At 37.2% G+C, this 25,980-nt stretch overlaps 1 protein-coding gene across 6 annotated transcripts in view; it reads left to right on the top strand.

Moving 5' to 3' along the window:
* CCDC85A (coiled-coil domain containing 85A) overlaps positions 1–25,980 on the top strand; it is a 196,731-nt gene that overhangs the window by 135,938 nt on the left and 34,813 nt on the right. For 5 of the 6 annotated variants that reach the window (XM_054473842.2, XM_054473841.2, XM_054473840.2 and 2 more), the window contains exon 3: positions 18,744–18,820. The exons of the other annotated variant lie outside the window; for it this stretch is intronic. In XM_054473842.2, coding sequence (XP_054329817.1) covers positions 18,744–18,820 — 77 coding nt within the window. The remainder of the gene's footprint in view (positions 1–18,743; positions 18,821–25,980) is intronic. 6 annotated transcript variants of the gene reach the window in all.

Raw genomic sequence — 25,980 nt, 5'->3', positions numbered from 1 at the left:
ATTTCTGTGTATAACATGATGATTTAAGAAGCCTTTCTCAGTAAATCTGCTAAGCCAGTAGCCTCAAACAGAAGCCCCAGTTGGGTCATTGGTGCTAATGACAGAAAGCTGAGCTGCCAACAGAGGGGAGAAGGGTGTATTTATGGACAGTTCTGTTAGCAGACGCTCCATTTCTTTTTTTTTTTTTTCTTGCATTGTTTAAAATCTTGCATGACTTTGTCTTCTCTCAAGGGGGAAATAGATTCGTAATTCTTTTTATACAGTGGTGATGCTCCCTATAGCTATGTACTCCCTGAGGAGACAGGATAGAATAATGTTAATTATTAATTAAAGAAATACAAGCAGGAGACACTCTTCTGGCCAGCCTCCCTCCACCTAGCATGCCCTGAGATATCTTATTAGAATGGAATTTTCCCAAGTGTATTAAAACATCATTTAATTATTATTATTTTTAATTAGAATGTCTCACTCAAACCATGTGGGACCAGGTAGACTTTTTAAAAATAATTTTAATGTGTTCTAAAGGGGAATGTTTTTATTGTTATTTGCACTTCTACATTATTCACAATTGTATTTATTCCATAAAGTCAACTGCTTGTATTTTCTTTTAGCTCTCCTAGTCTTGAATTTTACAGAGATATTTTTAACTCTTTAAATACTCCAAGGTAGTATTTTTATGTCCAAGAGGCATGTACCTTAGTTTAGTGACTCTTTGGGGTTAAAATATTGGTGTCAGACTTGGGCTTACAAACATGAATAAATCACAGTTCCTTCCCCATGGGACATGGATTCAGTGGTCTATTCATTTCTTCACTTTTTATTGATATTTTTCTTTTTCATTTATAATTTAAAGTTTCCTCTAAACAGTTGAAATGACCATGCACTGAAAAGAGATAACTAACATGAAAACTTAAAGATTTTCAATTTTATCTGCCTTGAAAATTAAAGAAGCACTCTTGTATTTTGTGAGGGTGAATAAAAATTATTGATTTAATAATGCGATTTTATAATACAGCACATAATATTTCTGTGATAATATAAAATTAATCTGGAAATTAGTGTAAGCAGAACAAAATTTAACAGATTCATTTATGGCCAGCATGAATTTAAAATATCCTTTTGGTCATTATATGTATAATTATAGGCTATATGGAGATGTAGTTAGCCAAAGAAACCATCATTTGAAGATAGTAGTTACTTTAGGTGTAGAGAAGTTTATTGTATTTACCCCGGTTTCTCAGGAAGCATAAATATTGATATATATTCTCAGAGTCCATAAGATTTTGTGAACAATGATGGATTACTTTAAAATTAGTGCATTGAGATATTTGATTTCTGGGGAATAAGCAATTTCTGTTCTAATGTCTGTGATGACTTCTGTAGGTGACATACATCAAATTATCTTTTGTTATCCACCAAAAATAATGTTAACAGTATTGATAGTCATGACTTTAAATTGAACAGAGTGAACATTTCCTTGGGTTCCTCAGTTTTCCAGAAGAGAGAGAATCCAGGAAAGATTCAGGAAAGCAGCTCATTTGAAAACTAAAATTAGACATTGACAAGCCAGAAGAAACTGCACTTTGCCTGTGTGGGTCATTTTCTTCTAAGTCTTTCTACCTCTGAGAGTTGGGTTGTAAGAAGCTTGTGAAATTTTTTGCAGACTGTATTGTGAGTGGCATCTGTATTTATTAAGCCCACTAATGACTTAGCAGATTCAAGCACTTTGCTTTCGATGGCTTGGTTGTTGACTGAAACTGGCCATCTTCACTTTGGCTGACTCTTGTTTATTTAAAGGCACCACTGAATTGATTAAGGAGATAATGCAGTTATTGTGTCTTAGGCAAAATATGGTTTTCGTTCCTTCAACAAATGCATCAACTAAGGGATAGTGTTGCGTTCAAGTATAATGATAAGGAAGAGGTTTAAATCAAGCAGACTTGGTGCCGATCAAATTCTTTGAAACTTACTTAATTTGGCCTTTACTTTGTCTCTCTGCAGCATCTATGTTCTCCAGCAGTGAGGACTATTTATAATGCTACAGAAATGGGCTTTGCTGGGCACACCTCAGGTTAAGTCCAGAATTGCAGCCTACGTGACTTTGAGGAATTACTTAAGATCTCTAAGCTGTCAATCTTTTATCTGTAAGATAGGGATAATAATATTTGCCTCTTAGTTTTGCAGTGAAGATTAAATACATGTAAAAAATGCATGTGCTTTTAGGCAAAGTGCTTGATACATAATAAATCAAATAAATGTCATTAGCATTATTTTGTGTCATCTGATTTGCTTGCTTGACCAAATCGACTAGTCTGTTGTTGCCTAGTAACTATTTAGTGAAGAAAAAATGATGGAATCCTTGTGAAACTAGAAGGGCCCAAATGAACTTCAAGGTCAGCAGGAATTTTCCTGACCAGAACTTTCCCTCCATACCACACTAATGTGAAGTGTTTCTAAAATTAAAAGGCATAAAGAACTGGGTGAACACATTTAGGTTGCCCTGTGTTGGTTGGATTTAAGAGGACTCTTGAGATTTATTTCTTATTTCAATTTTACTACCAAAAGTTAAAACAAAAAACTGATACATTGTTTAGTTAGAATAGTTTTATCAAATAAAATGCTTAGAGTATGTCATTCTTTCATAACTTTTTGACTGTTTTTTTGCAAGCATTCAATAATTTGTTCTTACTGGCATCAAGTAATAATCATTTATACTAGGATTAAGGTGAAGTATTTTTTTTTTCTTAGTCAGGTAATTTTTTCAGTGCAAAGAGTTTTTAAGCATACAGAGTTTAGCACAGAAATCTGTAAGGAAGTACTTTTAAAGAAGAGTGTTTTGAAGTGTAAACAAGCCTCAGCTAAGGATATTTAACTACCATAATCAGAACTGGTATGCATCTATCACATGGATGTGCTTTATTCTTTTTCTCAGAACATTGTAACATTGTCTTAAATATTTTCTGCTTTCCCAAGGCTTTATATTATATGTGGTAGATATTCCATAAATGTTTGTGTAATGAAGAAATGAAAGAATTGCAACGTAATATACATATACCTTTAGAAAGACTATCTTAGCTGCCTTTAGCAGTTAAACCACTAATAAGGCTTATTGTAAAATGCATGGCAATTGTAACCCAGGAATTGTGGGTGTTAAAGAGTCTGAAAGATCATCTACCTCAGTATTCATGTTTGATTACTGAAAATTAAAACCGAATGATGCTAATATGCCTGGACAGTCACAGAGTTTGAATTAAAAGGGAACACTTCCAACCCAGAGCTGTTTGAACTGGTAAAATCCCTTCCTGTGGTGAGTATGCATTTGGCCTTTGGTCCCTTAAAATGCCCTGATAAAATAACTTCTTCTTTCCTTGTGTATATGTTCAGTTATTTAGAATCACTCCTAAAGATTTGTCATATTCGCCTTTTATGCTAAATCAGTATGGTTGTTACATTTAAAACATTTTTTAGCTGTGACAAACGATATCCCAGCCTACGGTGTCTTAGTAGTGTAAGTATTCTAATTTTAGTGGACATAATATTCAGCATGGTATAGTTCACCCACTTAGTATGCCCCAGTTACTTAACATAGAGATCTCTAGGAATACATGGAATAAAATGTCTGTATGCTTGAAAAGAGTTTTGTCTCTCCTTGATATAAATCAGGAAAGGCAAGGATCAAGTACTGAGAAATATTCAGTAATTACTGGGGATGAGTAGAGTAAGGCAAAAAAAAAAAGATTTTAAGCATTGCCCGGTTTTCACTTTGACTGCTTAGAAATATTTACTGAATGCCTACTCTGTGCTAGTCCTTGCTTTAAGAACTTTTCATTATTAATTCACTTGATTTTCACAACAATCTAATAAGGAAGATACTGTAATTATCCCCTTTATCCGATGAGGAAACTGAGGTTAAAACACTGGCTAAAAGTTACAAACTGGCAGAATTAGAGCTGTCATCTGAATCCAGGAAGTCTAACAGAACCCACACTCTGTCATTGTGCATAATTCACTCTTTCCAAAATTTCCTTTGAAGAGCAAGGGGTCCCAGATGAAGAAGAATGAGAAAAGCATCCTAAAAGGAAGCAGCAGGAGATAAGCAAGACAATGAGAGGGTTGGATTTAGGAATAGAACAGAGGTTAGAGTGAAGGATAGAGAGAACTCACTGAAATGCACCCAAGTGGAAGACATAGGAGATTTGTGTCTGTGTCTATTGAGGGAGGCTGGATACTTGCTCAGCTTTCTAAGGTTCAAGGCTGGGGACAAGGGGATAAAGTGAACTGGTGAGGGGTTTCTGCTTTGTAGCTCTGCCTCTTCCACCTGACTTCTGTCATCAGACCCTTCTCCATCCTCATACTTTCTTTCAACAGCTCTTTGCTGTGGACTTCACATTTAAACCAAGACTGCATGTCTCTTCTCTGAGCTCCAGACCCACCTATGTAACTGCTTACTCTGCATCTTCCCTTCCTTGTCTGGTGGAAATGTTAAGCCTAACATGAACAAAATAGAACTTTTGGTTTCAAACCCCAGTTGTGCTTCTTCTCCAAGCCATTGCATGATATTCGTTCATGCCAAAAATATAGCGATGATCTTTGATTTCTTTTTTTCCCTTAATATGTCACATCTACACTATATGTGTGTTTTGTTGGCTCTACCTCCTGGAGACATATTGAATCTGGCTGCTTTCTGCGCCACTGCCGTGGCTCATGCACAACTCACAGTCATGTCTCGGTCCGGTCCCATAGCAGCTCCCTCAGTGGTCACCCTCTCTCCATTCTTGTTTCTTTTCTCTCTGGGTGCCGTAAGGCAGCCAGAATGATCATTTTAAAATACAAATCAGATTATGTTGTCACAGTACACCACATCCCCCCTTCCTCAATGGGTTCCTCCTGCAAACAGTACGCAATCCAAGCTCCTTATGTTAGTTTACTGATGCCCTGGGACTTGTCTCCTTTCCAGGAGACAACTGCATCCTCCCTGTCTTCTCCCTTCCCCCCTCATTTCCTTCACTTCACTTTGAGCATTTCAGCCACTACTCTTCTCTGAATCTCTCAGGCTCATTGCCATCTTGGGGACTTTTCAAGTTCTATTCTTGCCGCTTGGAAAGCTCATTCCCAAATGTTTGTATTTACATCTCAACTTGGATACCTCAGATCCTCTCTGATGATGTAGATCTAAGCTAAAGTGGTGGGGCATACAGGGCAGTGGTGTGCTTATTTATGTATCTGTTTTCCCTACTAGAATGTTCCTGGAGAGGAGTCCTGTTTGCTTATTTTTCAGCGGAGTATCCCTAGCACATAGTTAGTACTTAATAAATATATGTTAACAGAGTAATTACGAAGTATTTGTTGATAAATATATGAAAAAATGCCAACGTACAAAAAAGTTCAAAGTATGTGCTTTCTAATTTAGTTTATCTAAACTAACTGGATTTATTTGAAATAATCACTTTGTGTACAGATAGATAATGCTAAGTAAAATGTGAGAACATGGCTTTTCTTATATAAAGGAACATTCTTGGATTGTTACATTGTGTATGAATTTGTTTTGCCATCTGTTGTTTCATAGCCAGTACAGAGTATATGCTGGCTAAATTCAATGAATTTATTTATGAATTCCCAATTGATTAAGTTCAAATTAATGATGCTTTGCTGTATAATTTGATAAAAATTATTTTTGTTTTTCTGAAGAGTATAACTAAAAAGCCAACCATACATGGGCTTTTAAAAGCATTTAAATATGCATAAAAAGGCACACTAATTGTCCTAAGAGAAAATAACATTTTTATAGGTTTACTGTCTTGAAAATTTGTTTTTTACAGATTTCCTGTTTTTTACCAATTTCCTTTTTTGTGCATTCATTGACAATACCAACTAGATGCTCTTACAAGAGGGCCACATACATTAAACAAAATTGTTACATTTATTAAAATGGCATCCACTTTTATCCTCTGGTATTAGGAAAAGGCAGTTATTTTCTCTGGGAAATGACAATAACAGCAGCAACATAACAGTGGAAAGTAAGACACATTTTAACCCTGAATAGCTGTTATAATGGTGTTCATGCTAAATAGCTCTTCAGAGATTGAAATATTTTCCATATAGTTCCCAGTTCTGTAGCCCAATTTATTGCCACTTTCCTGGTACCTCCTTTGTGGGGTTGATGCTTTCAAAGGGAAGAGTAAAAGTGAAGGCAATTTTAGGGCATAAAAAAGTTCCTCTGAGCCAGACTTCTGTTTAGATTGCTTGTATTGTGTGTTTTATAGGTAGAAATTTAACTGCATCTTGAATAATTGCTTCAAACTGTCCTGGGAGCACAAAACTTTCAGTAGCATCTAGGAACAGAATGATGAGGGCCTTCCTCCCTCCCTCCCTCTTTCCTTTCTTCCACTATTCAACATGTTGTAGAACGTAGCACTGTGCTAGTCATAGGGCAGCTTGGAAACAAACCATGAGGCAAAGTTTCACCACATGAAGCCCCACATATAGAGAGAAGTGGAAGCTGAAACCACCAGGTACCAATTCCCAAGGAACAAGTAAATAGGTGAATAACGGCACATATGTGACAAAATGCCATTTCCCCCATTTGAAAAACTCTTTCCTTTAGGAACACTTATGTACTGTTCGTGGGAATGTAAATAAGTACAACTTTTATGGAAAGTTGTATGGAAATTTCCCAGAGAACTAAAAATAGAACTACCATATGATCTAGTACTCCCACTACTTGGTATCTACCCAAAGGAAAAGAGATCATCATATCAAAAAGGTACCTGCACTTGTATATCTATAGTAGCACATTTCACAATAGCATAGATATAGAATCAACCTAAATGTCTATCAGTGGATGATTGAATAAAGGAAATGTGGTATATGTATAGACACAATAGAATACTGTTCAGCCTTAAAACCAGAATGAAATCATGTCTTTTGCAGCAACATGGATGGAACTGGAGGCCATTATCTTGATGAAATAACTCAGAAACAGAAAGGGAAATACTACATGTTCCCACTTAGAAGTGGGAGCTAAGTAATGTGTACACATGGACAGAGTGTGGAATAATAATAAACATTGGAGACTGGGGAGGATAGGAAGGTGGGAGAGGGGGTGAGTGATAAGAAGTTACTTAATGGGAATACCTAATGCATGCAGGGCTTAAAACCTATATGACAGGTTGATAGGTGCAGCAAACCACCATGGCACCTGTATACCTATATAACCCCCACGTTCTGCACATGTATCCCAGAACTTAAAATAAAATAAAATTAAAAACAGATTACTTAATGGGTACAATGTACGTTATTTGGGTGTTGTTTACACTAAAAGCTCAGACTTTAGCACTCTGCAATATATCCATGTAACAAAACTGCACTTGTACCTTTTAAATTCATACAAAAAAACCCAAAAAACTATTTGCTTTGGGAAGACTGGGGGGTTGAACACATTTATGGTGATTATCTTCTGGTACAATAGACCCTAATAATTTTTTTCTGGTTTCTAAATTGATTTATATGCAAACCATCAGTTTTAGATGCTCATTTATTTATTCTTTTATAGAAAATACTAAATGAAACAAAAATCACTGCTGTTTCAGAAAACACAGCACTTGCATGGCAGTAAAAGAACAGCACTCATGATTTTTTTGTCAAACCCTTCCTGGAAAATGATTCAGTATTTTCAGCCTTCGTTATAATTATACAGGACAACACATAGCTTTGCTTTTCCCTTCCTTTGAAAATTTTAGATTTTTCTCTTCACAAAAAAATGCCCTTTTGATATGGACTACTGCCCCCTGCCCCCTCCCCGCCCCCCAGGCTGCTCTCTGGCAATGCAGAGCCTCTCAGTCGGTGTCAGACACCTGCCCCCCGTGCATTGCACACAGCTGTGCCTGCTCCTGCTCCCTCAGTACCCCTCCAGTGGGATGGGATGGGAGGTGGGGTGGGGTGAAATGTTCAGGTGAAGTTTAACTTCCTTCCAGTGGGCATATGTAACCAAAAGAGAACCTTATTAAACAGATTTCTAGCTGAGGGGCATTTAGATTGTATTCTAAGATTTTAGTGGTAGAAATAGTCCATATTGTATAGAACCCCCCACACCTAATTCTGTGTCTCCCTCTCTTCTTGCCACCCCTTCATAGTCCTTTCGGGCTGATATAACAGAATACCTTAGGTTGGGTAATTTATAAACAACAGAAATTTATTGCTCATAGTTTTGAAGGTTGGAAAGTCCAAGACGAAGGCACTCATAGATTTGGTGTCTGGTGGAAGCCCATAGGTAGCGCCTGCCATGAAGGGGAAAGGGCTCTTTCAAGCCTCTTTTATAAAGGTGTTAATCCTATTCTCTCATGACTTAGTCATCTCTTAAGGGCTCCATCTCTTAATACCCTCACTTTGGGGGTTAGGTTTCAACATACTTATTTTGGAGGGACACAACACTCAGGCCGTAGCACTCCCCAACAGGTGCTCTTTCTCCCTCTTTCTGTCTCTCACTGTCTGTCTCTGTCTCTCTATCTCTCTCTTAACCTCTCTCACTGCCCCCCCTTTTCCCCCTCTCTCCCTCTTCTCTCCCTCCTCTACCTTTTTGAGCCTGGTGAACACTTAAGGCTTTTTATTGAAATTACCCACCACTGGTTGGATCTGACATCATTTGAGAACCTGTCCAAAGTTTCCATCCAAAGTTTAATGTTCCATAGAGTGACTTTCAAACGTCATTACAGAATTGGAATTAGGCCCCATTTAAATACAAATCCTGTTTTGCCTGAAATAATGGAAAAATGTAGGTCTGTACAATGAAATAATTTCCTTGAGGGGAACTTCTACATCACTGGTTGATTCCTTCAATAGAATTTTGTTGTGCCAGACACTATTCTAGGCACTCAACTATGTCAGTTAACGTGATAGACAATGTGGAGTTTACATTTTGGTAGGGAGAAACAGACCTTATATAATACACATACTATATGAACAAGCTAATGTATATGGTAGAAGGTGGTGAAGTCTTTTGATGAAAATAAAGTTAGTACAGTAATACAGCAGGATAAAGCGGATCAGGAGTGTGGGTTGGAGGTGTGGCAGGTGGCAGGATCAAATGAGAGGACTGGGCAAGTCTCAATGAGAAGTTGTGATTTGGACAAAGACTTGTAAGAGGTGAGGAAGTTAGCCAAACATTTGACTGGGGGCAGAGCATTCCAGGAAGAGGGTACAACTAAGGCAAAGTTCATGAGGCAAGAAGACACCTATGGTGTTCAGGAACAGAAAGGAGGCCCTTTGGCTGGTGCAGAGTGAATGAGGGCATGAAGTCAGAGAGAAAACAGTCAGATCACTTAGGGCCCTGATGGACTTTTTAAGAACTTTGGCTTTAATTTGGAGCAAAATGGTGAGGCTACTGCAGGGGTTGGAATAAAGAATGATGTGATCAGAGTTAGCGTTTTAGAAAGAAAACCCTGGCTGCCATGGGTTTGGAATAGACTGTGAGTGAAAATAGCCCTGGGGGAGGAGGAGGCAAGAATAGAAGCAGGTCCTTTGTAAGAAACTATTGTGAGGTTGGATTCTCAAGATATTTTGGAGGTAGGGTCAAAAAAAATTTCCCAATGGAAGGGAAGTGGGGTGTGAGAGAGAGGAACCACGCATAATTCTAAAATTTTTGTTAAAAGGAAAGCGTAATACTTGAAGAGTCTAAAACTAGGTCTAAATATAAACAGCCAAAAAGAGCACAAGGCTTTAAAAATTTAAGCAGTGGAGGAAGGTGACAAGACAAACAGATTCCTGTCTCAAGCTGCTTTCTCTTCCCTCTCCATGACTAGATTCCAGAATATGGGTCTTCCCAGCCAGTGCTTCTGAGCACCGCCTTTCTTTCTGCCTAAAACCCTCTTCTCCAAGATCTTTGCATAGTTGGCTTTTTCACATGCAGATCTTAGTTCTCTGAGAGCTCTTCCCTGACTCTGCTTCCTGAAGTAGCTGTCTTCCCCAAATCTCTCTACCTAGTACTCTGGTTTGTTTTGTTGCCTTTGGTGTACAAATCACCTTCATAAAATATCGTATTTGGTTTTTACTGCCTGTCTTCCCTGCTGGAATGTGGGTTCCATAAACACCCAGATCTTATCATTCCTGGTTGCTACTGTATCCCAGGGACCTAGAACAATATCTGGCACATAGCAGATAATAACTATTGGGTGAGGAAGTGTTGTAATATTAAAGTAAATTACCAAATATTCATTAAACTCCTGCAGGGAACACAACTAGTCAGTGTTTGAGGGTTACTGAAATATTTTCATGTAGCATTTTTGGGCAAAAATTGAAAACAACACTATAAGAAATAGGTAGAGAAATCACAAGACATTCAATATGCGATTCACTGACCGAAGAGTTGAGGAAAAGGAAAATTGAAAGAGACTTGCAGAATGGGAAAATTTGATATTTGAATTATTGGCCTTCAGAATGAAAGGGATCAGCCTAACAATATACACAGGTAGAGAGCTTTGCAATATCTCATTGAGCTTTCTCTGAATACCTCCAACAACAAGAGCACATTATGGTACAAAGCAGTATATTCCAATCTTTGGCATTTCTAATTATTGGAAAGCTATTTTTCATTCCACGAAAGGAAGAATAGGGAGGATTTGACTAGGCAGAGGAGAATGAGGAAAGTACTGCTGGCTAGGGGAATGTGTGGGCAGAGACACAGAGCTAAGAGAGCTCTGGGCCAAAGACAAACTGAAAGGGTTTCTGCATGGGAAGAGAGGGAGAGGAACTAACTGTCATCTCTTTTGGGTAGGCAGAGAGAAAAAGGTCTGAGAAGAGTAGAATTTGCTTCATAAATAGTGGACTAGAGCAAAATCTGATATCAATTTTAGATTATTTAGGGCAATTAAAGCCCAATTAAAAAATTCTATTTCTGTTAATAAGGCAGTATGAATTAAATATCCAGGCAAATCTGAAAGTGCTGGTTCTAACAAAATTTTTTTAAAATAAGAAAAGTGTCCAATTTTAGTGAGAAATATAATCACATATACTTGTGGAGTTAATATGGATTCTAAGTAGGAGGCTGACCTTTGCTTGCCTGAAGAAGAAAAACACTTTTTTCAGAACAGTAATAATTTTTAAAATACACAGTTCTGACGCAATTTCCTTAGGGATGTGAAAAAGCTTGTGGATAGTGGGATTCATAGGGAATGAGTGCAAGCCATGTCTTTAGCGCTTGGGGTTTATTGAAAAGTTTGTCTATGAATTGGAAAGCATGTGGCTATTGGCCTCTTTTGCTGAGAGAGACTATCTTAGTCCACTTTTTGCTACTATAACAGAATACCACAGACTGGGTGATTTATAGTGAACAGAAATTTATTTGCTCACAGTTCTAGAGGCTGGGGAATCCAAGATCAAGGGGTTAGTATTCAGTAAGGGCCTTCTTGCTACATCATGTCGCGGCTGAAGGTAAGACAGCAAGAGGGGGCCAAACTCATCTTTTTTTTTTTCTTTTTGAGAAGCAGTCTTGCCCTGTCACTCAGTCTGGAGTGCAGTGGCACAATCTGGGCCCACTGCAACCAGTGCCTCCCAGGATCAATCAATTCTCCTGCCTCAGCCTCCTGAGTAGCTGGGATTACAGGTGCCTGCCACCACGCCAGGCTAATTTTTGTATTTTTAGTAGAGACAGGATTTCACCATGTTGGCCAGGCTAGCCTCAAACTCCTGACCTCATGATCCGCCTGCCTCAGCCTCCTAAAGTGCTGGGATTACAGGCGTGAGCCACGGCACCTGGCCCACCCAAACTCATCTTTTTATAGAGCACCAATCCCACCCATGAGGGTGGAGCCCTCATGGCCTAGTCACCTCTTAAAGGTCCCACCTCTTAATACTGTTACAATGACAATTAAATTTCAACATGATTTTTGAAAGGGATAAACAGTCAAGTCAACACAGAGACTAATTCTTAGAGAGCCACATAAAAGCTAACACCTATAAACTCATGGCCACTATAGTCTTCCAGATAATTTTCCTCGTATACACTCTTTATTTATTTATTTATTTTTTCAGATGGAGTTTCATTCTTGTCCCCCCAGGCTGGAGTGCAATGACACTGTCTCAGCTCACTGCAACCTCCATCTCCCAGGTTCAAGCAATTCTCCTGCCTCAGCCTCTCGAGTAGCTGGGAGTACAGGCACGCACCACCACACCTGGCTAATTTTTGTATTTTTAGTAGATACGCGGTTTCACCATATTGTCAAGGCTGATCTCGAACTCCTGACCTCAGGTGATCTGCCCGCCTTGGCCTCCCAAAGTGCTAGGACTATAGGTGCAAGTCACTGTGCCCAGCCTCCTCCTATACACTCTTACAAATACTGTAGTTTGTGTTACAATGGACCATTACCAGATTTTATTTTCTGCCCTGAGATTTTGGAAATATGACATCACTTCATCTAATCAAAACCACTCAGAAGTGTGACAAACCTTAGACAGTTGCAAATACCAATAATAAACCTTTTATATACAATCATCAGTGTAATCTGTGGGTGATTTCAAGGATAGATGTTCTGTAGGGAAACACTGCTTTAGAAACAAAAGGGAAGTAAAGAGGGTTTAATATTTTTATCAGAGTGTTTTCGAACTAACAGAGAAAACGAACAGAGCTCCTTTATACAATTGAATGCATTGCAGGTTAGCTGAAGTGAAATCAAGTCAAGAATATTGTCCAAGGAAATATCAAGTTACTGTAAGGGTAAATCCATCAAGAATGTCTAAAGTCAGGGAGAAAAAAAAAGAATTTAGTATTTATCTATGTATGTTACTTCATGATTAGTAGATGCCATATGAGAATTAATGTGATGCTCGAGTAATGAAACACAATTGTTTGACTATATTTGACTAGTCCCCATTGTTAGCAACCAAGTTCATCGCACTCTGAGCTTTAGTTCTCTTATTTGCAAAACAAGTCAGAGGATTGTGGTAGAAGTTGAATTAGAAAAGCTCTAAGGTACATTCTACCGCTAAAATTTGAATTTAGAAGATGCGGAATTTAGTGGAATTCTTATGTATGTTTCTTAATTTGTTTTTCTTGCAACAGATGCTGTGAACTTTTACACGTAGGTTCAAAGAATAGTTTCTGCTTTGAAAATGGGCCTGAGATTCACCCAAAGAACATCTTGAGGATGTCACTGGATTTTCACATCAATATTGTTTGCTTCACCTTACTTTTCTAATGTCTAGATGCCCATAGGTTTCCCAGGGTGGAAAGAGAAATAAAATAACTTTTGGGAGCTTTAAAGCAAATTGCCACTGGATTATTGTGATTTGATATTTGCTTTTCCAGATAGGTGACTGTGGGAAATAACCTGGCCTCTCCTCCTGCACCCGCATGCATGTCGCTTTCTTTTCTATCATGTGATTCCTTTCTTTCTGTGTTTACAATAGGATCATTTTTGGCTTCTGGCCCAGGTCCATCGGTGGCTCCACTCATATCTCTCTGGCCTATCAAAATTCTATTGATGCATTTTAAGCTTGAGTTTCTCCTTCATAAGAACTACTGCCAATGTTGATTTTTTTCTTTGCTCCCCTTTCACAGGATTTAGCCCTAAATTTCAAATTACCTTATTGTTTTTTCCCTTTTATTTTCTCCCAACTGCTTATAAGTTTCTTGAATACAGGCTCTTTTTTTTTTGGGACAGAGTATGGCTCTGTCACCCAAGCTGGAGTGCAGTGGCACAATCTCGGCTCACTGCAACCTCCGCCTCCCAGGTTCAAGCGATTCTCCTGCCTCTGCCTCCCAAGTAGCTGGGATTACAGGCAGCCGCCACCATGCCTGGCTAATTTTTGTATTTTTAGTAGAGACGGGGTTTCACCATGTTGGCCAGGATGATCTCGACCTCTTGACCTCGTGATCCGCCTGCCTCAGCCTCCCAAAGTGCTGGGATTACAGGCATGAGCCACCTAGCCAGCTCCTTTTTTAATGCATTATATATTTATGTACTTTGTAGCTGAGAATTTGGCTATTTTTTGATTCTCTTTTGGAGCCTCATTCTCAGAGTTCTAAAAGCCAAAAATGGCATTCTGAAATCTCAGTTTTATGAAGCTGTCAGCCAGTGGTATAAAATGTAATGGTCACTTTAAATTATAGTACATTCAAATGCAGCTTTCTATTAATGACTTTATGATAAAATGAATGCCAGTTTTAGACACTTCCCTTAGGTACAGCTATCCATCATGTTCCCTGAGTGTACCGGAAGTTCAGCTTATTTTATAGTTGATGCCCTTGAAAAAGGACAAAAAAGGGAAAAAGCAGCATGGGGAAGGGGGTTGCAGTGGATGTGGTCAATGTGTTCCAGTACCCAAAAGGCTTCTTTCTTCTCTTTCTCACACCATGAGAGGTTTCTATCAATTTTTCCTAATGATTAGCTATGACTGAGATGTGGATTTGGATGTGACTTTTTTAAAAAAAGTGTTGAGTTTCTTATACTTTATTTTATTCTATTTTATTTAAAATATAGCTTACATTTTAAAAAATTTAATTATTGGTTATGCACTACTAGTCAGGCTCAGCTGACCTATGGTAAGTAACAAACCTCAAAATCCCAAGGGTTTAACTAAACAAATATTTCTTCTTTTTTTCTCATGTCACAGTTGGGAGATTGGATTTTTTTTTTTTAATGGCTTTTCCTGTAGGGACTTGGGGACCCAATGCTGATCTCACAGTATATTCCAGAAAGATATTTTTCTACTTCACTCCCATTAAAGGATGGCGTAATAGTTTCTTTCTGAATGAAACAAAACAGCCTGAGTACTCTCATTTATACATGTAGATCAGATATTCTTCCTGTGTTTTACCCCCAGGAAGAGTGTATTTTTGTTTGAGTATCCATTAATTGTTAAGTAATAATTGCAACAGGGGCTAAGAGCCTGGAACAATTAACAGAACCTTCTGGAATGCCTGTAATCTAATAGGGAATGTGAGTTCTGAGAAACTTATTAAGATTTACAATAACTGGCTTTATCTTCATCCTAACCCTAGAACAGTGCCTGACACAAATCAGTGACACAATAAATGTTGAATGAATGAACTCAAAATGTTTTCGCCTTTGCCTTCACTGTAAAGCTATTTTTTTTTCATTATTTCACCTGTTTAAAAATATGCTCTGTCTCTCCCTGTCCCAGCCCATATTTGCAGTGAATGCTTTAGAAAAAAGATGTGGACATGATCTATTGTAATTCAACATTAAAAATGGGAGCTAGAGAATATTTTCCAAACTCAGGAATTTACCCCTTTTTTCCTGAACTGACATAATACTTTCATAATATAGAGACTTGGTGAAAACATCAGATATATAAACTGCAAAGATTTTGAAAAGAGAAATAGATAAAGGGATTGAAGACAGTCACTGAATTAAAACAAATTCCATTCAATAGCATTTTTCAAATTTCACCTGAATCAATCTGTGTAGTCTTTCCAGCTGCTTTAAGTATCACAGCCTTATATATAGTGCAGCATAGGGGCAATAAAGATAAGATGTAAATTGTGAACAAAAAAGAATATAACTTTATTTTTGTGTGGTTTAAATAGAATATTGCTGATGAACTTTTCACTTGGATGGCCTTATCAAGTGGTTTTTTTTTCTGGAGGAAAGAGCAGGGCTTGCAAAACAGTGTAAATCAGGCAATCTACATTCACATCTTGATGATCTGCAAATCACTTACTCATTTGCAGGAGTAAAGCAGAATCATGAAATCAATAACTTTGCTATTCATTTATGCTGCATACTTTTTCCCTCTTTGGAAGAGTCCATAAAGCAGAGTTTTAAGATTTTATTAAGCTAAAAAAATGAGAGGAAATCTTTAGCAAATGTCTTCAATTTTCTTTACCTGTGTTTCTATTTTCTTATTGAGAAATGCTCAAAGCTAATCCTCTCCAATGGTGTGAGGTCTGTGAGTCATCATGTTAATGTCAGTGATGGGGGCTTTCTGCACACTATTTTGGAAAACAGGCCTGCTCTAAGCTAGTCAGAGATGAGCTTAATTGTTGTATTTGTGAATTAAGGACTGATGCTTATGTATTTTAGAAAATAAAATGTTAGCTCATTGCTTTAGAGGTCACAAAAATAGAATTGGGTTCATATAAACTATTTCCACATAAAAATAATTGTGTTTCCATGATGAATTTCAGATCAGGGCATCAATATCCATCCTAACTGTGGATCCTTAGGGGCTCCAAACACTTAGGTGCACTACCGTATTGCCTCTTGCCCTTTTTGTGTGTCTGAGGCTGAAGAACAGGAACACTGAGGAGGTTCTTCTGCTTCAATATTAACTGTGGAAGTGTTACCAGTAGCGAAACCATATGAGTCTGCGGTAGCCCCAGTTCTTGCCTCCTTCAGAAGAAATAATTCAACTGAGGGGCATAAAGCAGAATAAGAAGCCGAGGCAAGTTTTAGAGCAGTAGTGAAGGTTTATTAAAAAGCTTTAGAATGGCTGGGCGCGGTGGCTCATGCCTGTAATCCCAGCACTTTGGGAGGCCGAGGCGGGCGGATCACCTGAGGTCGGGAGTTCGAGACCAGCCTGACCAACATGGAGAAACCCCGTCTCTACTAAAAATACAAAAAATAGCCGGGCGTGGTGGCACATGCCTGTAATCCAAACTACTAGGGAGGCTGAGGCAGGAGAATCGCATGAACCTGGGAGGCGGAGGTTGTGGTGAGCCGAGATTGCGCCATTACACTCCAGCCTGGGCAACAAGAGTGAAACTCCATCTCAAAAAAAAAAAAAAAAAAAAAAGCTTTAGAGCAGGAATGAAAGGAAGTAAAGTACACTTGGAAGAAGGTCAGGTGGGTGAGTTGAGAGATCAAGTGCACTGTTTGACCTTTTGACTTGGGTTTTATACATTGGCATGCTTCTGGGGTTTCATGTCCCTTCTACCCTGATTCTTCCCTTGAGATGGACTGTCCACATGTGCAGTAGCCTGCTAGCGCTTGGGAGGGGAGCATGCGCAGTGTGTTTACTGAAGATGTATGCATGCTCACTTGAGGCATTCTTCCCTTAGCTGTCTCGCATTTCCAGAGGAAGATCATATACCAGTTAAACTGCTGTTTTTCCTCTTAGTACACATGCTTGAGACCACTCGCCCAACTCCAGAGATCTTATTGGGGAAGTGGTGATCACCAGTACCAAGTTTTTTTCTATCTGTTGGGAGACTGCCTTTCCCTGGTGTTGGCTGCAACTAATTATCATTTTAGAGAGACAGTTAACAACCGCCTGACTATCCTGTGATGGTTGCCTGACATTCTTAGTGGGTGGGCTTGGGGGGAGCCCTCTCCTGCCTTGCTCATGTTTGACTAGCTACCTAATGTAACAGAAGTGTGCTCTGGAGAAAGTCTATTGCTGTGTACCTTTCACTGCACCTGAAATATTTTGTTGTTGTGTGATGAATGAATTGCTACTATGTGATGATCTTGAATATTTTCACTTTAATGAAGAAGAGTTACTATCAGATTGTTCCCAGAAATAAAATTTCACTTTTCTTGACCTGTGACCCCTTTTCCTGACATAAAGCCGTAAACTTTAGAGTTCAATATGGAACAGAAACTAAGCATGATAATGATTCTGAGCTTTCAGCACGTGCCTGAGCTTGTGAAGGAATGAAAAAAATAGTCGATTTCAGATCTGCTCCTAGTTTACCTAAAGATGTGTGAAAAACTTTGGTCTCTGTCACAGTCAGCCAAAATCAGTCAAAATTCATTCTAACTCTAAATAGCTCTTTCATGTTTTTTCTGTCAATATCTGTAAGTTTGTGAAAAGAACGAATATTTTTCTTAAGTCTTGAAATTTTTATTGGGGGAAATAAAGAGAACTGGATGTTTGAAAAATTTTGTTTTATTTTCTTTTTTTTAAATGGAGCTTTGTAGTTTATTCTGGTTGTAGTTAACATTGCAAAATAGTCTTGTATATGTAGAACAACTCATTGACAACTCAAAATGTACAAAATCAGAAGAAAAGAGTATAATTGTCTTCAAGATGCCTATTATTCTGAGGCTGGTTGGTGTGCAAAAAGCCTGCAGTCTCACCACCTATAATTTTCTCTAATACTTCTTTTTTTTTAATTGACCTCAATACACTTTATTGCAGAACAAGAAATACTAAACATTTAAGAAAGATTTGTGAAACACGATTTGACTTCAGAAAAATATTTGTTCCATCTTAAGAGGATCAAACTTCGGAAATGTTTTTAAAAGTCTTCCTCTGAAATGTCTCAGTTCTTAGTGATTAAAAATAGCTAAAAGGGCTTAGAGTAGTGGAGAGACTGGATTTCGGTATTAGATTCAGGTTTGAGTTCTGGTTTTGCCCTGTTCTAAGTGTGCGTGATTTTACTAATTAATAATGATGTTGGACTGCTTTTCTTAGGTTTATTTATCTAGTGTGTTTCCACTTCTGACAAATATTTTCCATACCTTTACTTGTGTTTTCTTATTGGTTTGTAAGAGTTCTGTATATAATCTTAACACTAATCGTCTGTCAATTGTGTGTACTACCACCTGTAAATATGCCAGTTTGTATCTTATCTTATATTTCTTAACATTGTAAAATTGTTCAAAATTGTTTTTAGTTTCAGTGGCTTCTGTTCTTATTTTTCTGGGAGATTTTTTTTTTTTCTCATTTTAGATAACAGACTAAGTAGTCACTATCTGATTTGAATAAATCAAGCCAGAAATATCCTGACAGTACACCAAACAAGACCTGTGTGTATAATGTGAGTTCTTTCTTTTTAATTTTAGAATCAACCTTGTCCTATGTTAGGCAGCTGGAGGCAAGAGTAAGACAGCTGGAGGAAGAAAATCGCATGCTGCCCCAGGTGGGTGACTTCCAGAAGCTCATAGCTAGTCAGTGCCATTTAAGTTGTAGCATTTTATTTGGAATTTAAAAGCTCAATGACGTTTTCTCTTTTAAATGATAGAAATCATTTTGTAAATAGCCATTCATCAATGTAGAGTGTGATTATGTTCCATGATGGCCATCATCTTATCCAGATTTCTAAGTGTTATACTAAAGGATACAGATGTCTGAAATGAGAATGTGAAATAATTTTGAAAGGAAGAACAAAGGAGAAGGATAAAATAATGAGAAGTAGAAAATAAAGACATGTTGATGGTACTACTCATATACACCATGCATGTAGTTGGTGGATATAGGGAAGGTACTCTTATTTAAATAGAAAATTTGCTAATTTCTGAACTAGGTAGTTGGAAGATTTCACATTATAATTAAATTAGTACATGCTAAAATTCTTTGTGGTATAATTGAACTCTTTCAGTGCAACAAAGTGATGACAGTAATTGACAGTTTTTACTTTGGGACTTCATTTCTTTCCCCTTATTAAAGTAAAGTGGCACTTTTTCCAGGATGTTTAATGTCTTCCCATACGTTTCACTTATAAAATTCTTTCCATGGGCTATTAACTTGATGAGAATGATGCTGGTCTTTTGAGGAGGTGGTTTTCAGAAAATGTTTTGTTGAGGAGTTGAACAAATATGATTCTAGGATGGTTTCCTTTCCAAGATGTGGACAATAATATATTTTAATGTTTTATAACAAGAAGTTTTCTAAGAAATTAGTCACTAGGGTTCTTTCTACATTCTGGTAATTATTTCTGTTTCATAAATGACTAAGGGAAAATTATACCTCAGACAACTAGTAAGCAGTAGTTTAAATAAAAGGTCAAAGACTAACCAATCTTCAGGTTGGTATTTCAGGAGAAGAAATTTGAACATTAATGCAAAGACCCTTTAGAAAGACATTTTAGGTCTTTTTAATCTTGTTTTGTTTTTGAACTACTTTTGCTCATTAGTGATGATTTGGGCTATCAGGTACTGCACATAAGAATCCTTTTTTCTTTCTTCCATTGGCTAACAGTCTCCCCAGAAATCATGAGATTAAGTGAAATAAACCTACAGTAGTTGTCCCCCTTTTCAAGGGGAATACATTCCAAGACCCCAAGTGGACGCCTGAAACCACAGATAGTACCAAACCCTACAATACTATGTTTCCTCCTATACATAAATATATGGTAAAGTTTAATTCATGAATTAGACACAGTAAGAGATTAACAACACTAATAACAAAGTTATTATTAGTAAAGTACTATTAAATAAAATAAGGGTTACTGGAACGCAAGCACTGAGATGCTGTGACCATTGGTCTGATCATCGAGATGGCCATTAAGTGACTAACAGGCAGGAAGTGTAGACAGCGTGGATTCATCCCAGGTGGGATGGAGCAGGACAGCATGAGATTTCATCACACTACTCAAAGTGGCCCACAGTTTAAAACTTGTTTATTTCTGGAATTTTCCATTTAATATTTTTGGTCCCTGGTTGACTACAAGTAACAGAAACTGAGGCTAAGGGTGGAATTCTGTACTTCTCTCTCTTCTCAAACTGTACATGTGTTAAAATTCATGATGACAGAAGAGATTGTGTCATGAAATAAAATACTACTGGTGGGTTTGTTTTCTCTTTGCTCTTCATTATTTTCCTTTTAAATTTTTTTTGTGTTCCTTTTTGCCTTTTATGTTAAATTCACAGTATGACTGTGCTAAGGCCCTTGACTGAAAACATCTAACTTCTTACTTGTTACAAAGAAACCTACAAAATATGGTTGTGCCATCTCTCAGGCAACTGGGAATGTAAAAGAAATAGAAAAAAAATCCAAATGATTTTTGTTTCTTAGTTTCCTTCTGAGAAGGAATTGAGGCTGACATCAAACAGCAAACTAATAGCATGTGTGCCATCTTATCAAAAAAAATAGAGGCACAACAAATGTGAAAATGATGACAAGGTTGATTCTTAAAAACCTGTAAAAGTGAGTGTTAGAAGTCTTGAAGGAAAATCAGAAGAGTCCTTAACTATACTTGATATGTCTATGTGTATTGGAATACATAGTACTTGCATAGTTAAGACTAAGCAAGATTAAACAACTACTCAATTTAAAGTGTTCAGTTATATCCTTTTAAATACATTACTATTTTGCTACCAAGGAAGGTTTTTGGTTCATTTTGTTTTGTTTCATTTTTTTCTCTCTAAGAAATGGCTAAGAAAGATCATGTTTTATTGATGCTAAGATGTTATTGATGTGGGATGCACCATCATGATATGTAGCATTACAAAAGAAAAAATGGTATCGGTTATACCATGCCAGATTCTTGCAGATTTCAGCGATGTTACAAATGGGAAAACAATGCTTTAGTTTTAGTTAAACAGCTGTTTACTTGTCAAAGTAATTTAATACAAAGAGAACCCATTGTTTGAAATATGCTGTTGGACATATGCAAAGAATGCAGTAGATCTGTCAATTCAAAAACGGGATTTCTGTTAAATTTCTATATCAGAGAGTGATGCCTTCATTTACTACTAAGATATAATAAAGGTACCAGTTGCAGCTACTCCTATAAATACAAACTAACATGAATACAGACAGTAGGTAAGACCCTAGGATGGAACACAATAAATGGATCTCAGAACAGTGAGCATCATGTAGAGAATTCTCATGGGAGACTGAGACTTCAGCTGGATTACACAAAGGCATTTACCTGTACAACTTACTCTTAGATGTTACTGATACTATTACAAATAATGTATCATGAGATTTCCCTGCAGAAACTGTTTCTAACTATGATGTTAGCTGATTTGCAAGGTCAATTCAATGAGAAAAGCTGACATCCTAGCCTAAGTTAATCTCAATATTCGAACACTTGATTTTCAGTTATAAGAATTTGTTCACTATGCCTTGATCAGAAGGTATTCCTTTTCACTCCCAAGTTTATTAAAGCCTGTCCATTTGTCTTTGAATAAACAGAAGTAAGAACGTAGTTGGCATTTGGAATCCCAAGTATGTAAAACACCTTTGCAGCTGTAGCCAGGATTTTTGCTTTTAGTTTAGAGTTCAGACTAATTACATAAAGCACTGTCCTGGAGGAAGAAATCTTCCTCAATGCCCCTTTTTATTCTTTATATAAAATTGTGTATAATGAACAGAAAGTCACAACTTTGCCCTAGCAATATAAATATTTAAAAATAAACACGATGAGTATAATAAATGCTTGTGGATTTCTCCCTGGTTAGATGCAAAGACCTTAATTTTTTCATTTGTAAATGAAGGGGTTCTTCTCAGCTCTTACATTTTGTGGGCTCAGGTGTAAATAAAGGCTTGGGCCCATGTTTTATACATATGCAAAATGTTCAAGTCCCAGAATGAAGGGCTGTTTATTCAAGAACAGATAAAGGCAGTGAAGATTAAGTTAGTTTTATCCAGTGGTGAAGAGGAGCCCACAGGAAGTGCTGATGGAGCCTCTGTACAGCCACCATGGCAGGTCATCCCCAGTGAATGTAGAGCTCCTTGATCTGCCATGGTGTGTACTGTGTCCTGCAAGAATCACTGAGCAGTATTTTAAATCCAGTTTGGGAACACAACATTTCAAAGGTATCCTAAGGTAAGAACCAGTCTTATTATTTTTAGAAAATGCTGCATTATGTGCTAGTTATTATTATTGAGAAGAAAATGCCTCTTCAAAGTTAGTACAAATGGTAGTTAAAGGTCACCTGGACTTTAGGATATTCTTCCGAGCACATGAACAAATGGGAACATTTTTTACAGATCACAGTTAAATCTTTTTCAAAGAATTGCATATAATCTCTTACAGTACACATAATACACATAATGCTAAACTGCTCACATTGGCTGTCAGTTCCACTGCATGGATATGTGATGTGATGTGAACCTCAAACAAAAATTGTGCTTAAATAAATTTATTTAAATAAATGTAGCTACTGTCTATGAGATTTCATTAACTTTTGAATCCAGTTAGATGGAGTCACTCTGAATAATGTAAGTAGGCGTTTGTAAATAATGACATAGTAGGGAGTAAAGTAGTTTTAAGGAGTTTTGTATCAAAATAAAAAGGAACACACCTATCTTCTATACATACTTACAAATAAATACAGGTTTTCTCTATACAAAGAATCATCAATTTCCAGAGCTGGATAGAACCTTGTGTGTCACATAGGACAACCCCCTTTTTCAGTCAAGGTGTATTGGGTTCACAGAGGTTAGGAGCATCCTCCTGTCAGGCAGCCAGTGAAGGCCAGGCATAAGATGTAGGCCTATTCAGTGTTCTTTCTAGCGTGTGCACAGTGGTTCCCTTAATCCGTTCATACCATTAACATGATTCAGTGTAATTAAGCTACTAAACCTATTTTTATCTTATTGACAAATTCATTTTTTCCAACATTTATCTTAAAAACTAACATTGGATCTGCTTAGCCATCTGAGATTTGTTAGATGTTTATTGCATTCCCGCTTTAAAATAAATGTTCAGTTTTTCTTAACGCCATGGTATACAACATAAATAAAACAAAAAGTGCATTTTACAGGGTCTTCTCCCTGACACATTTCCATAGTACTTGAAAATCATAAAGGTTTATTATATACACACAAATACCCACCCATGCATGGAAAATTTATGCTTAACAGAATGTGGTAAGAGAGGGCCTTTTGGTTCAGAGTGAACTGGAGGAGGGTGGATAGGGGGAACTGATAGTTACAGTCGTGGTTTTAAAATTGAAATTTTAAAATTGAAATTTGATTTTTAGCCCAAATTCAAAAACCTTGCTTAGCTATTTCTACTCCATTCATTATCCTTTTCTTGATGGTCACAAAGATTTTTTAATCCAGACGTAGTCAATATGTTTATTTGCTGCATCTGCAGTGAGGCCTATTCAACTAGAAAATATCTGTAAATGGATAATATAGAATACCTACCTGATGATTTTATTATAAATAAATAGTGCTACCCTTTAAGACATCAGTTACTATTCAGATGTAATGCCGAGGTAAAAATTATTATTATTAAACTATTCTCACCTATTTTGTGCTGACTTGGGATTTTGCATCATAAAGAGACTCGACTAGAGACATGAACAAGCAGTTTGCTGTAGCTCCTAAGTCAATTAAGTACATTTGTTAAAAGTCCTATTGGGAAATTTGTTCTTTTTGATCAAATGCTCTGGTGCCAACATCTGCTTGGAAAGCAGTATATATTCGTTGTGCTCAGAGACCCCCCCCCCCCCCAGAACAAACCATCCACCTCTTGAAGCCAACATTTGCAAGCCAGTTTCTGAATCCATAGAGGCACCGGGAACTGCCTGCTGTCATATACCTGCACATGGACTGTGGTTCCACAAACCTGTTTGAAAGGCATGGTAACTCAGATCACCCCTGAGTGAGCCCCTTCCAGCAAGTGTTTCTATTTCTGTAGTGCTAGCACACACAGAAGAGTCTAATTTTAGGAATGGAAATGAAAAGTCTCCCTCTCAAGTAATTTGCTTACAATGTGGCCTTGCAATGCAGTCTTTCGGTGGCTTAGCAAAAGGCAAGGCGGTTGCCAGAGCAGTCTCTGAACAAAGGAAAAGAACCTGTCACTGTTGCCACAAGTGCTGAGAAGGGTACGTGGGAGCTAAAGAAATCAAGCTCTCACTTCCATGGCAACACAGAGCAGGTCCAGCATCACATCTCTGAAGTCCTCTCTCACCTCACCACAGTGCTTATGCAGAATTACTAGCATGGGGGCAGAGAAAGGAGGCTTCTCTCAGACACATTATTCCCCTTATGTGTGTTTCCTTGTTTGCTGTGGAGATAGATATGTATCGTTTTGCCTCTTTATCCTTTTCACATTTTCTGACTTTGCTTTGCCTTTTGTTTGTTTTAGTCTCATAGGGCCATAGATGTATGGCTCTTTTAGAGTTGGAATTGCTCTGAAAAATGAAAATCTGTAACTGTTGTACAAAAACTGTCAGAGAGTAAGGCTTTCCAGGATCCTTAAAGCAAGTGATGGTATTCCTCAACTGTTATTTGCATAGAAATTACCATTCTGGCACTCCTGAAGAGAAACTTGTGCAGAATTATACTTTTTTTTTCTCATGAAGAGCGACCCTAATTATGTTGCACAACCTGTGTAGAATCTGGATGCTACTGATAGGAAAAATTAGTTAAATCCATTAAGGATTGGTTGCTGCTGGAGTCATACTTGGGAAAAAATGGACTCTACCAAATGAATAGTGCTTATGGAACAACGTTTTCTCTAAATTGACATAATTTATATAATTAAAGGAAAAAGGCTTTTATGTGTAGTTCAATAGAGCTTTCAGGGGACAGATGGGAGCAGCACAAGTGGTGTGGGTGTGTTGGAATAAAAGAGATAATTAGATAGGAAAAGTAAATTTATGGAGAAAAAATCATGCTAGAAAACCTAAATAAATGGAAACTGGATTAAGGGAAACGCTAAAATTTGTCAGAGAGAGTATAATTCACAGGAAAAATGTCTAAGGTAACATGGAGGCCCTCAAAGTGAGGGGATTCATAACATTCTTCAGAGATTTCCTCATATTTGAGGGTTCTTGTTTGAGAACCTCTGATACATGATGATAAATCTTCATTCTAATGAGAGAATATAGGTGAAAGGGAAATGAAAATAAAATATGTCCTCACTGCTGATTAAACGTATTACTAGAATTATTTAATAGGTACTAAACTATTTGGGACTGTGTTATCAATAATTCATATTTAATAGTGTTGCCTGTTTATATCTACACTAGTATATTAATAATTCTATCACTAAGGTACATTCAAAACATTTTTTTATTTGTAATAGCCATTAAAAATTTGTAGCATTATTGTTACCCTGTCCTTGGCAGAATTTTTCACAAAAAATTATGGGACCCTATCAGTCTTAGGTTTGGCTATATAGTAATATCAACTAGAAATGTAGATACTTATGAGAAGCAATACTAAGGAATATTTGGAAAAAAAATTGAAAGGGTATTATAAGAGAAGCTAATGTTGCCTTGAACTTATAGAAATGCTTTTCTGTTCTTCTTTTGCTTAAAAAAAAAAGCCAAAAATAAAAAGTTAAGTTAAAGATGAAACAGTCTTCCGTTTTCTTTTCCTTTTTTTTTCTTTTCT

This window comes from Pongo pygmaeus, chromosome 12 (assembly GCF_028885625.2).
Source record: "Pongo pygmaeus isolate AG05252 chromosome 12, NHGRI_mPonPyg2-v2.0_pri, whole genome shotgun sequence".
In the NCBI taxonomy this organism is placed as follows: domain Eukaryota; kingdom Metazoa; phylum Chordata; class Mammalia; order Primates; family Hominidae; genus Pongo; species Pongo pygmaeus.
Note: the sequence above shows the minus strand (reverse complement) of the source record. Positions and strands in the feature narration are given on the sequence as shown.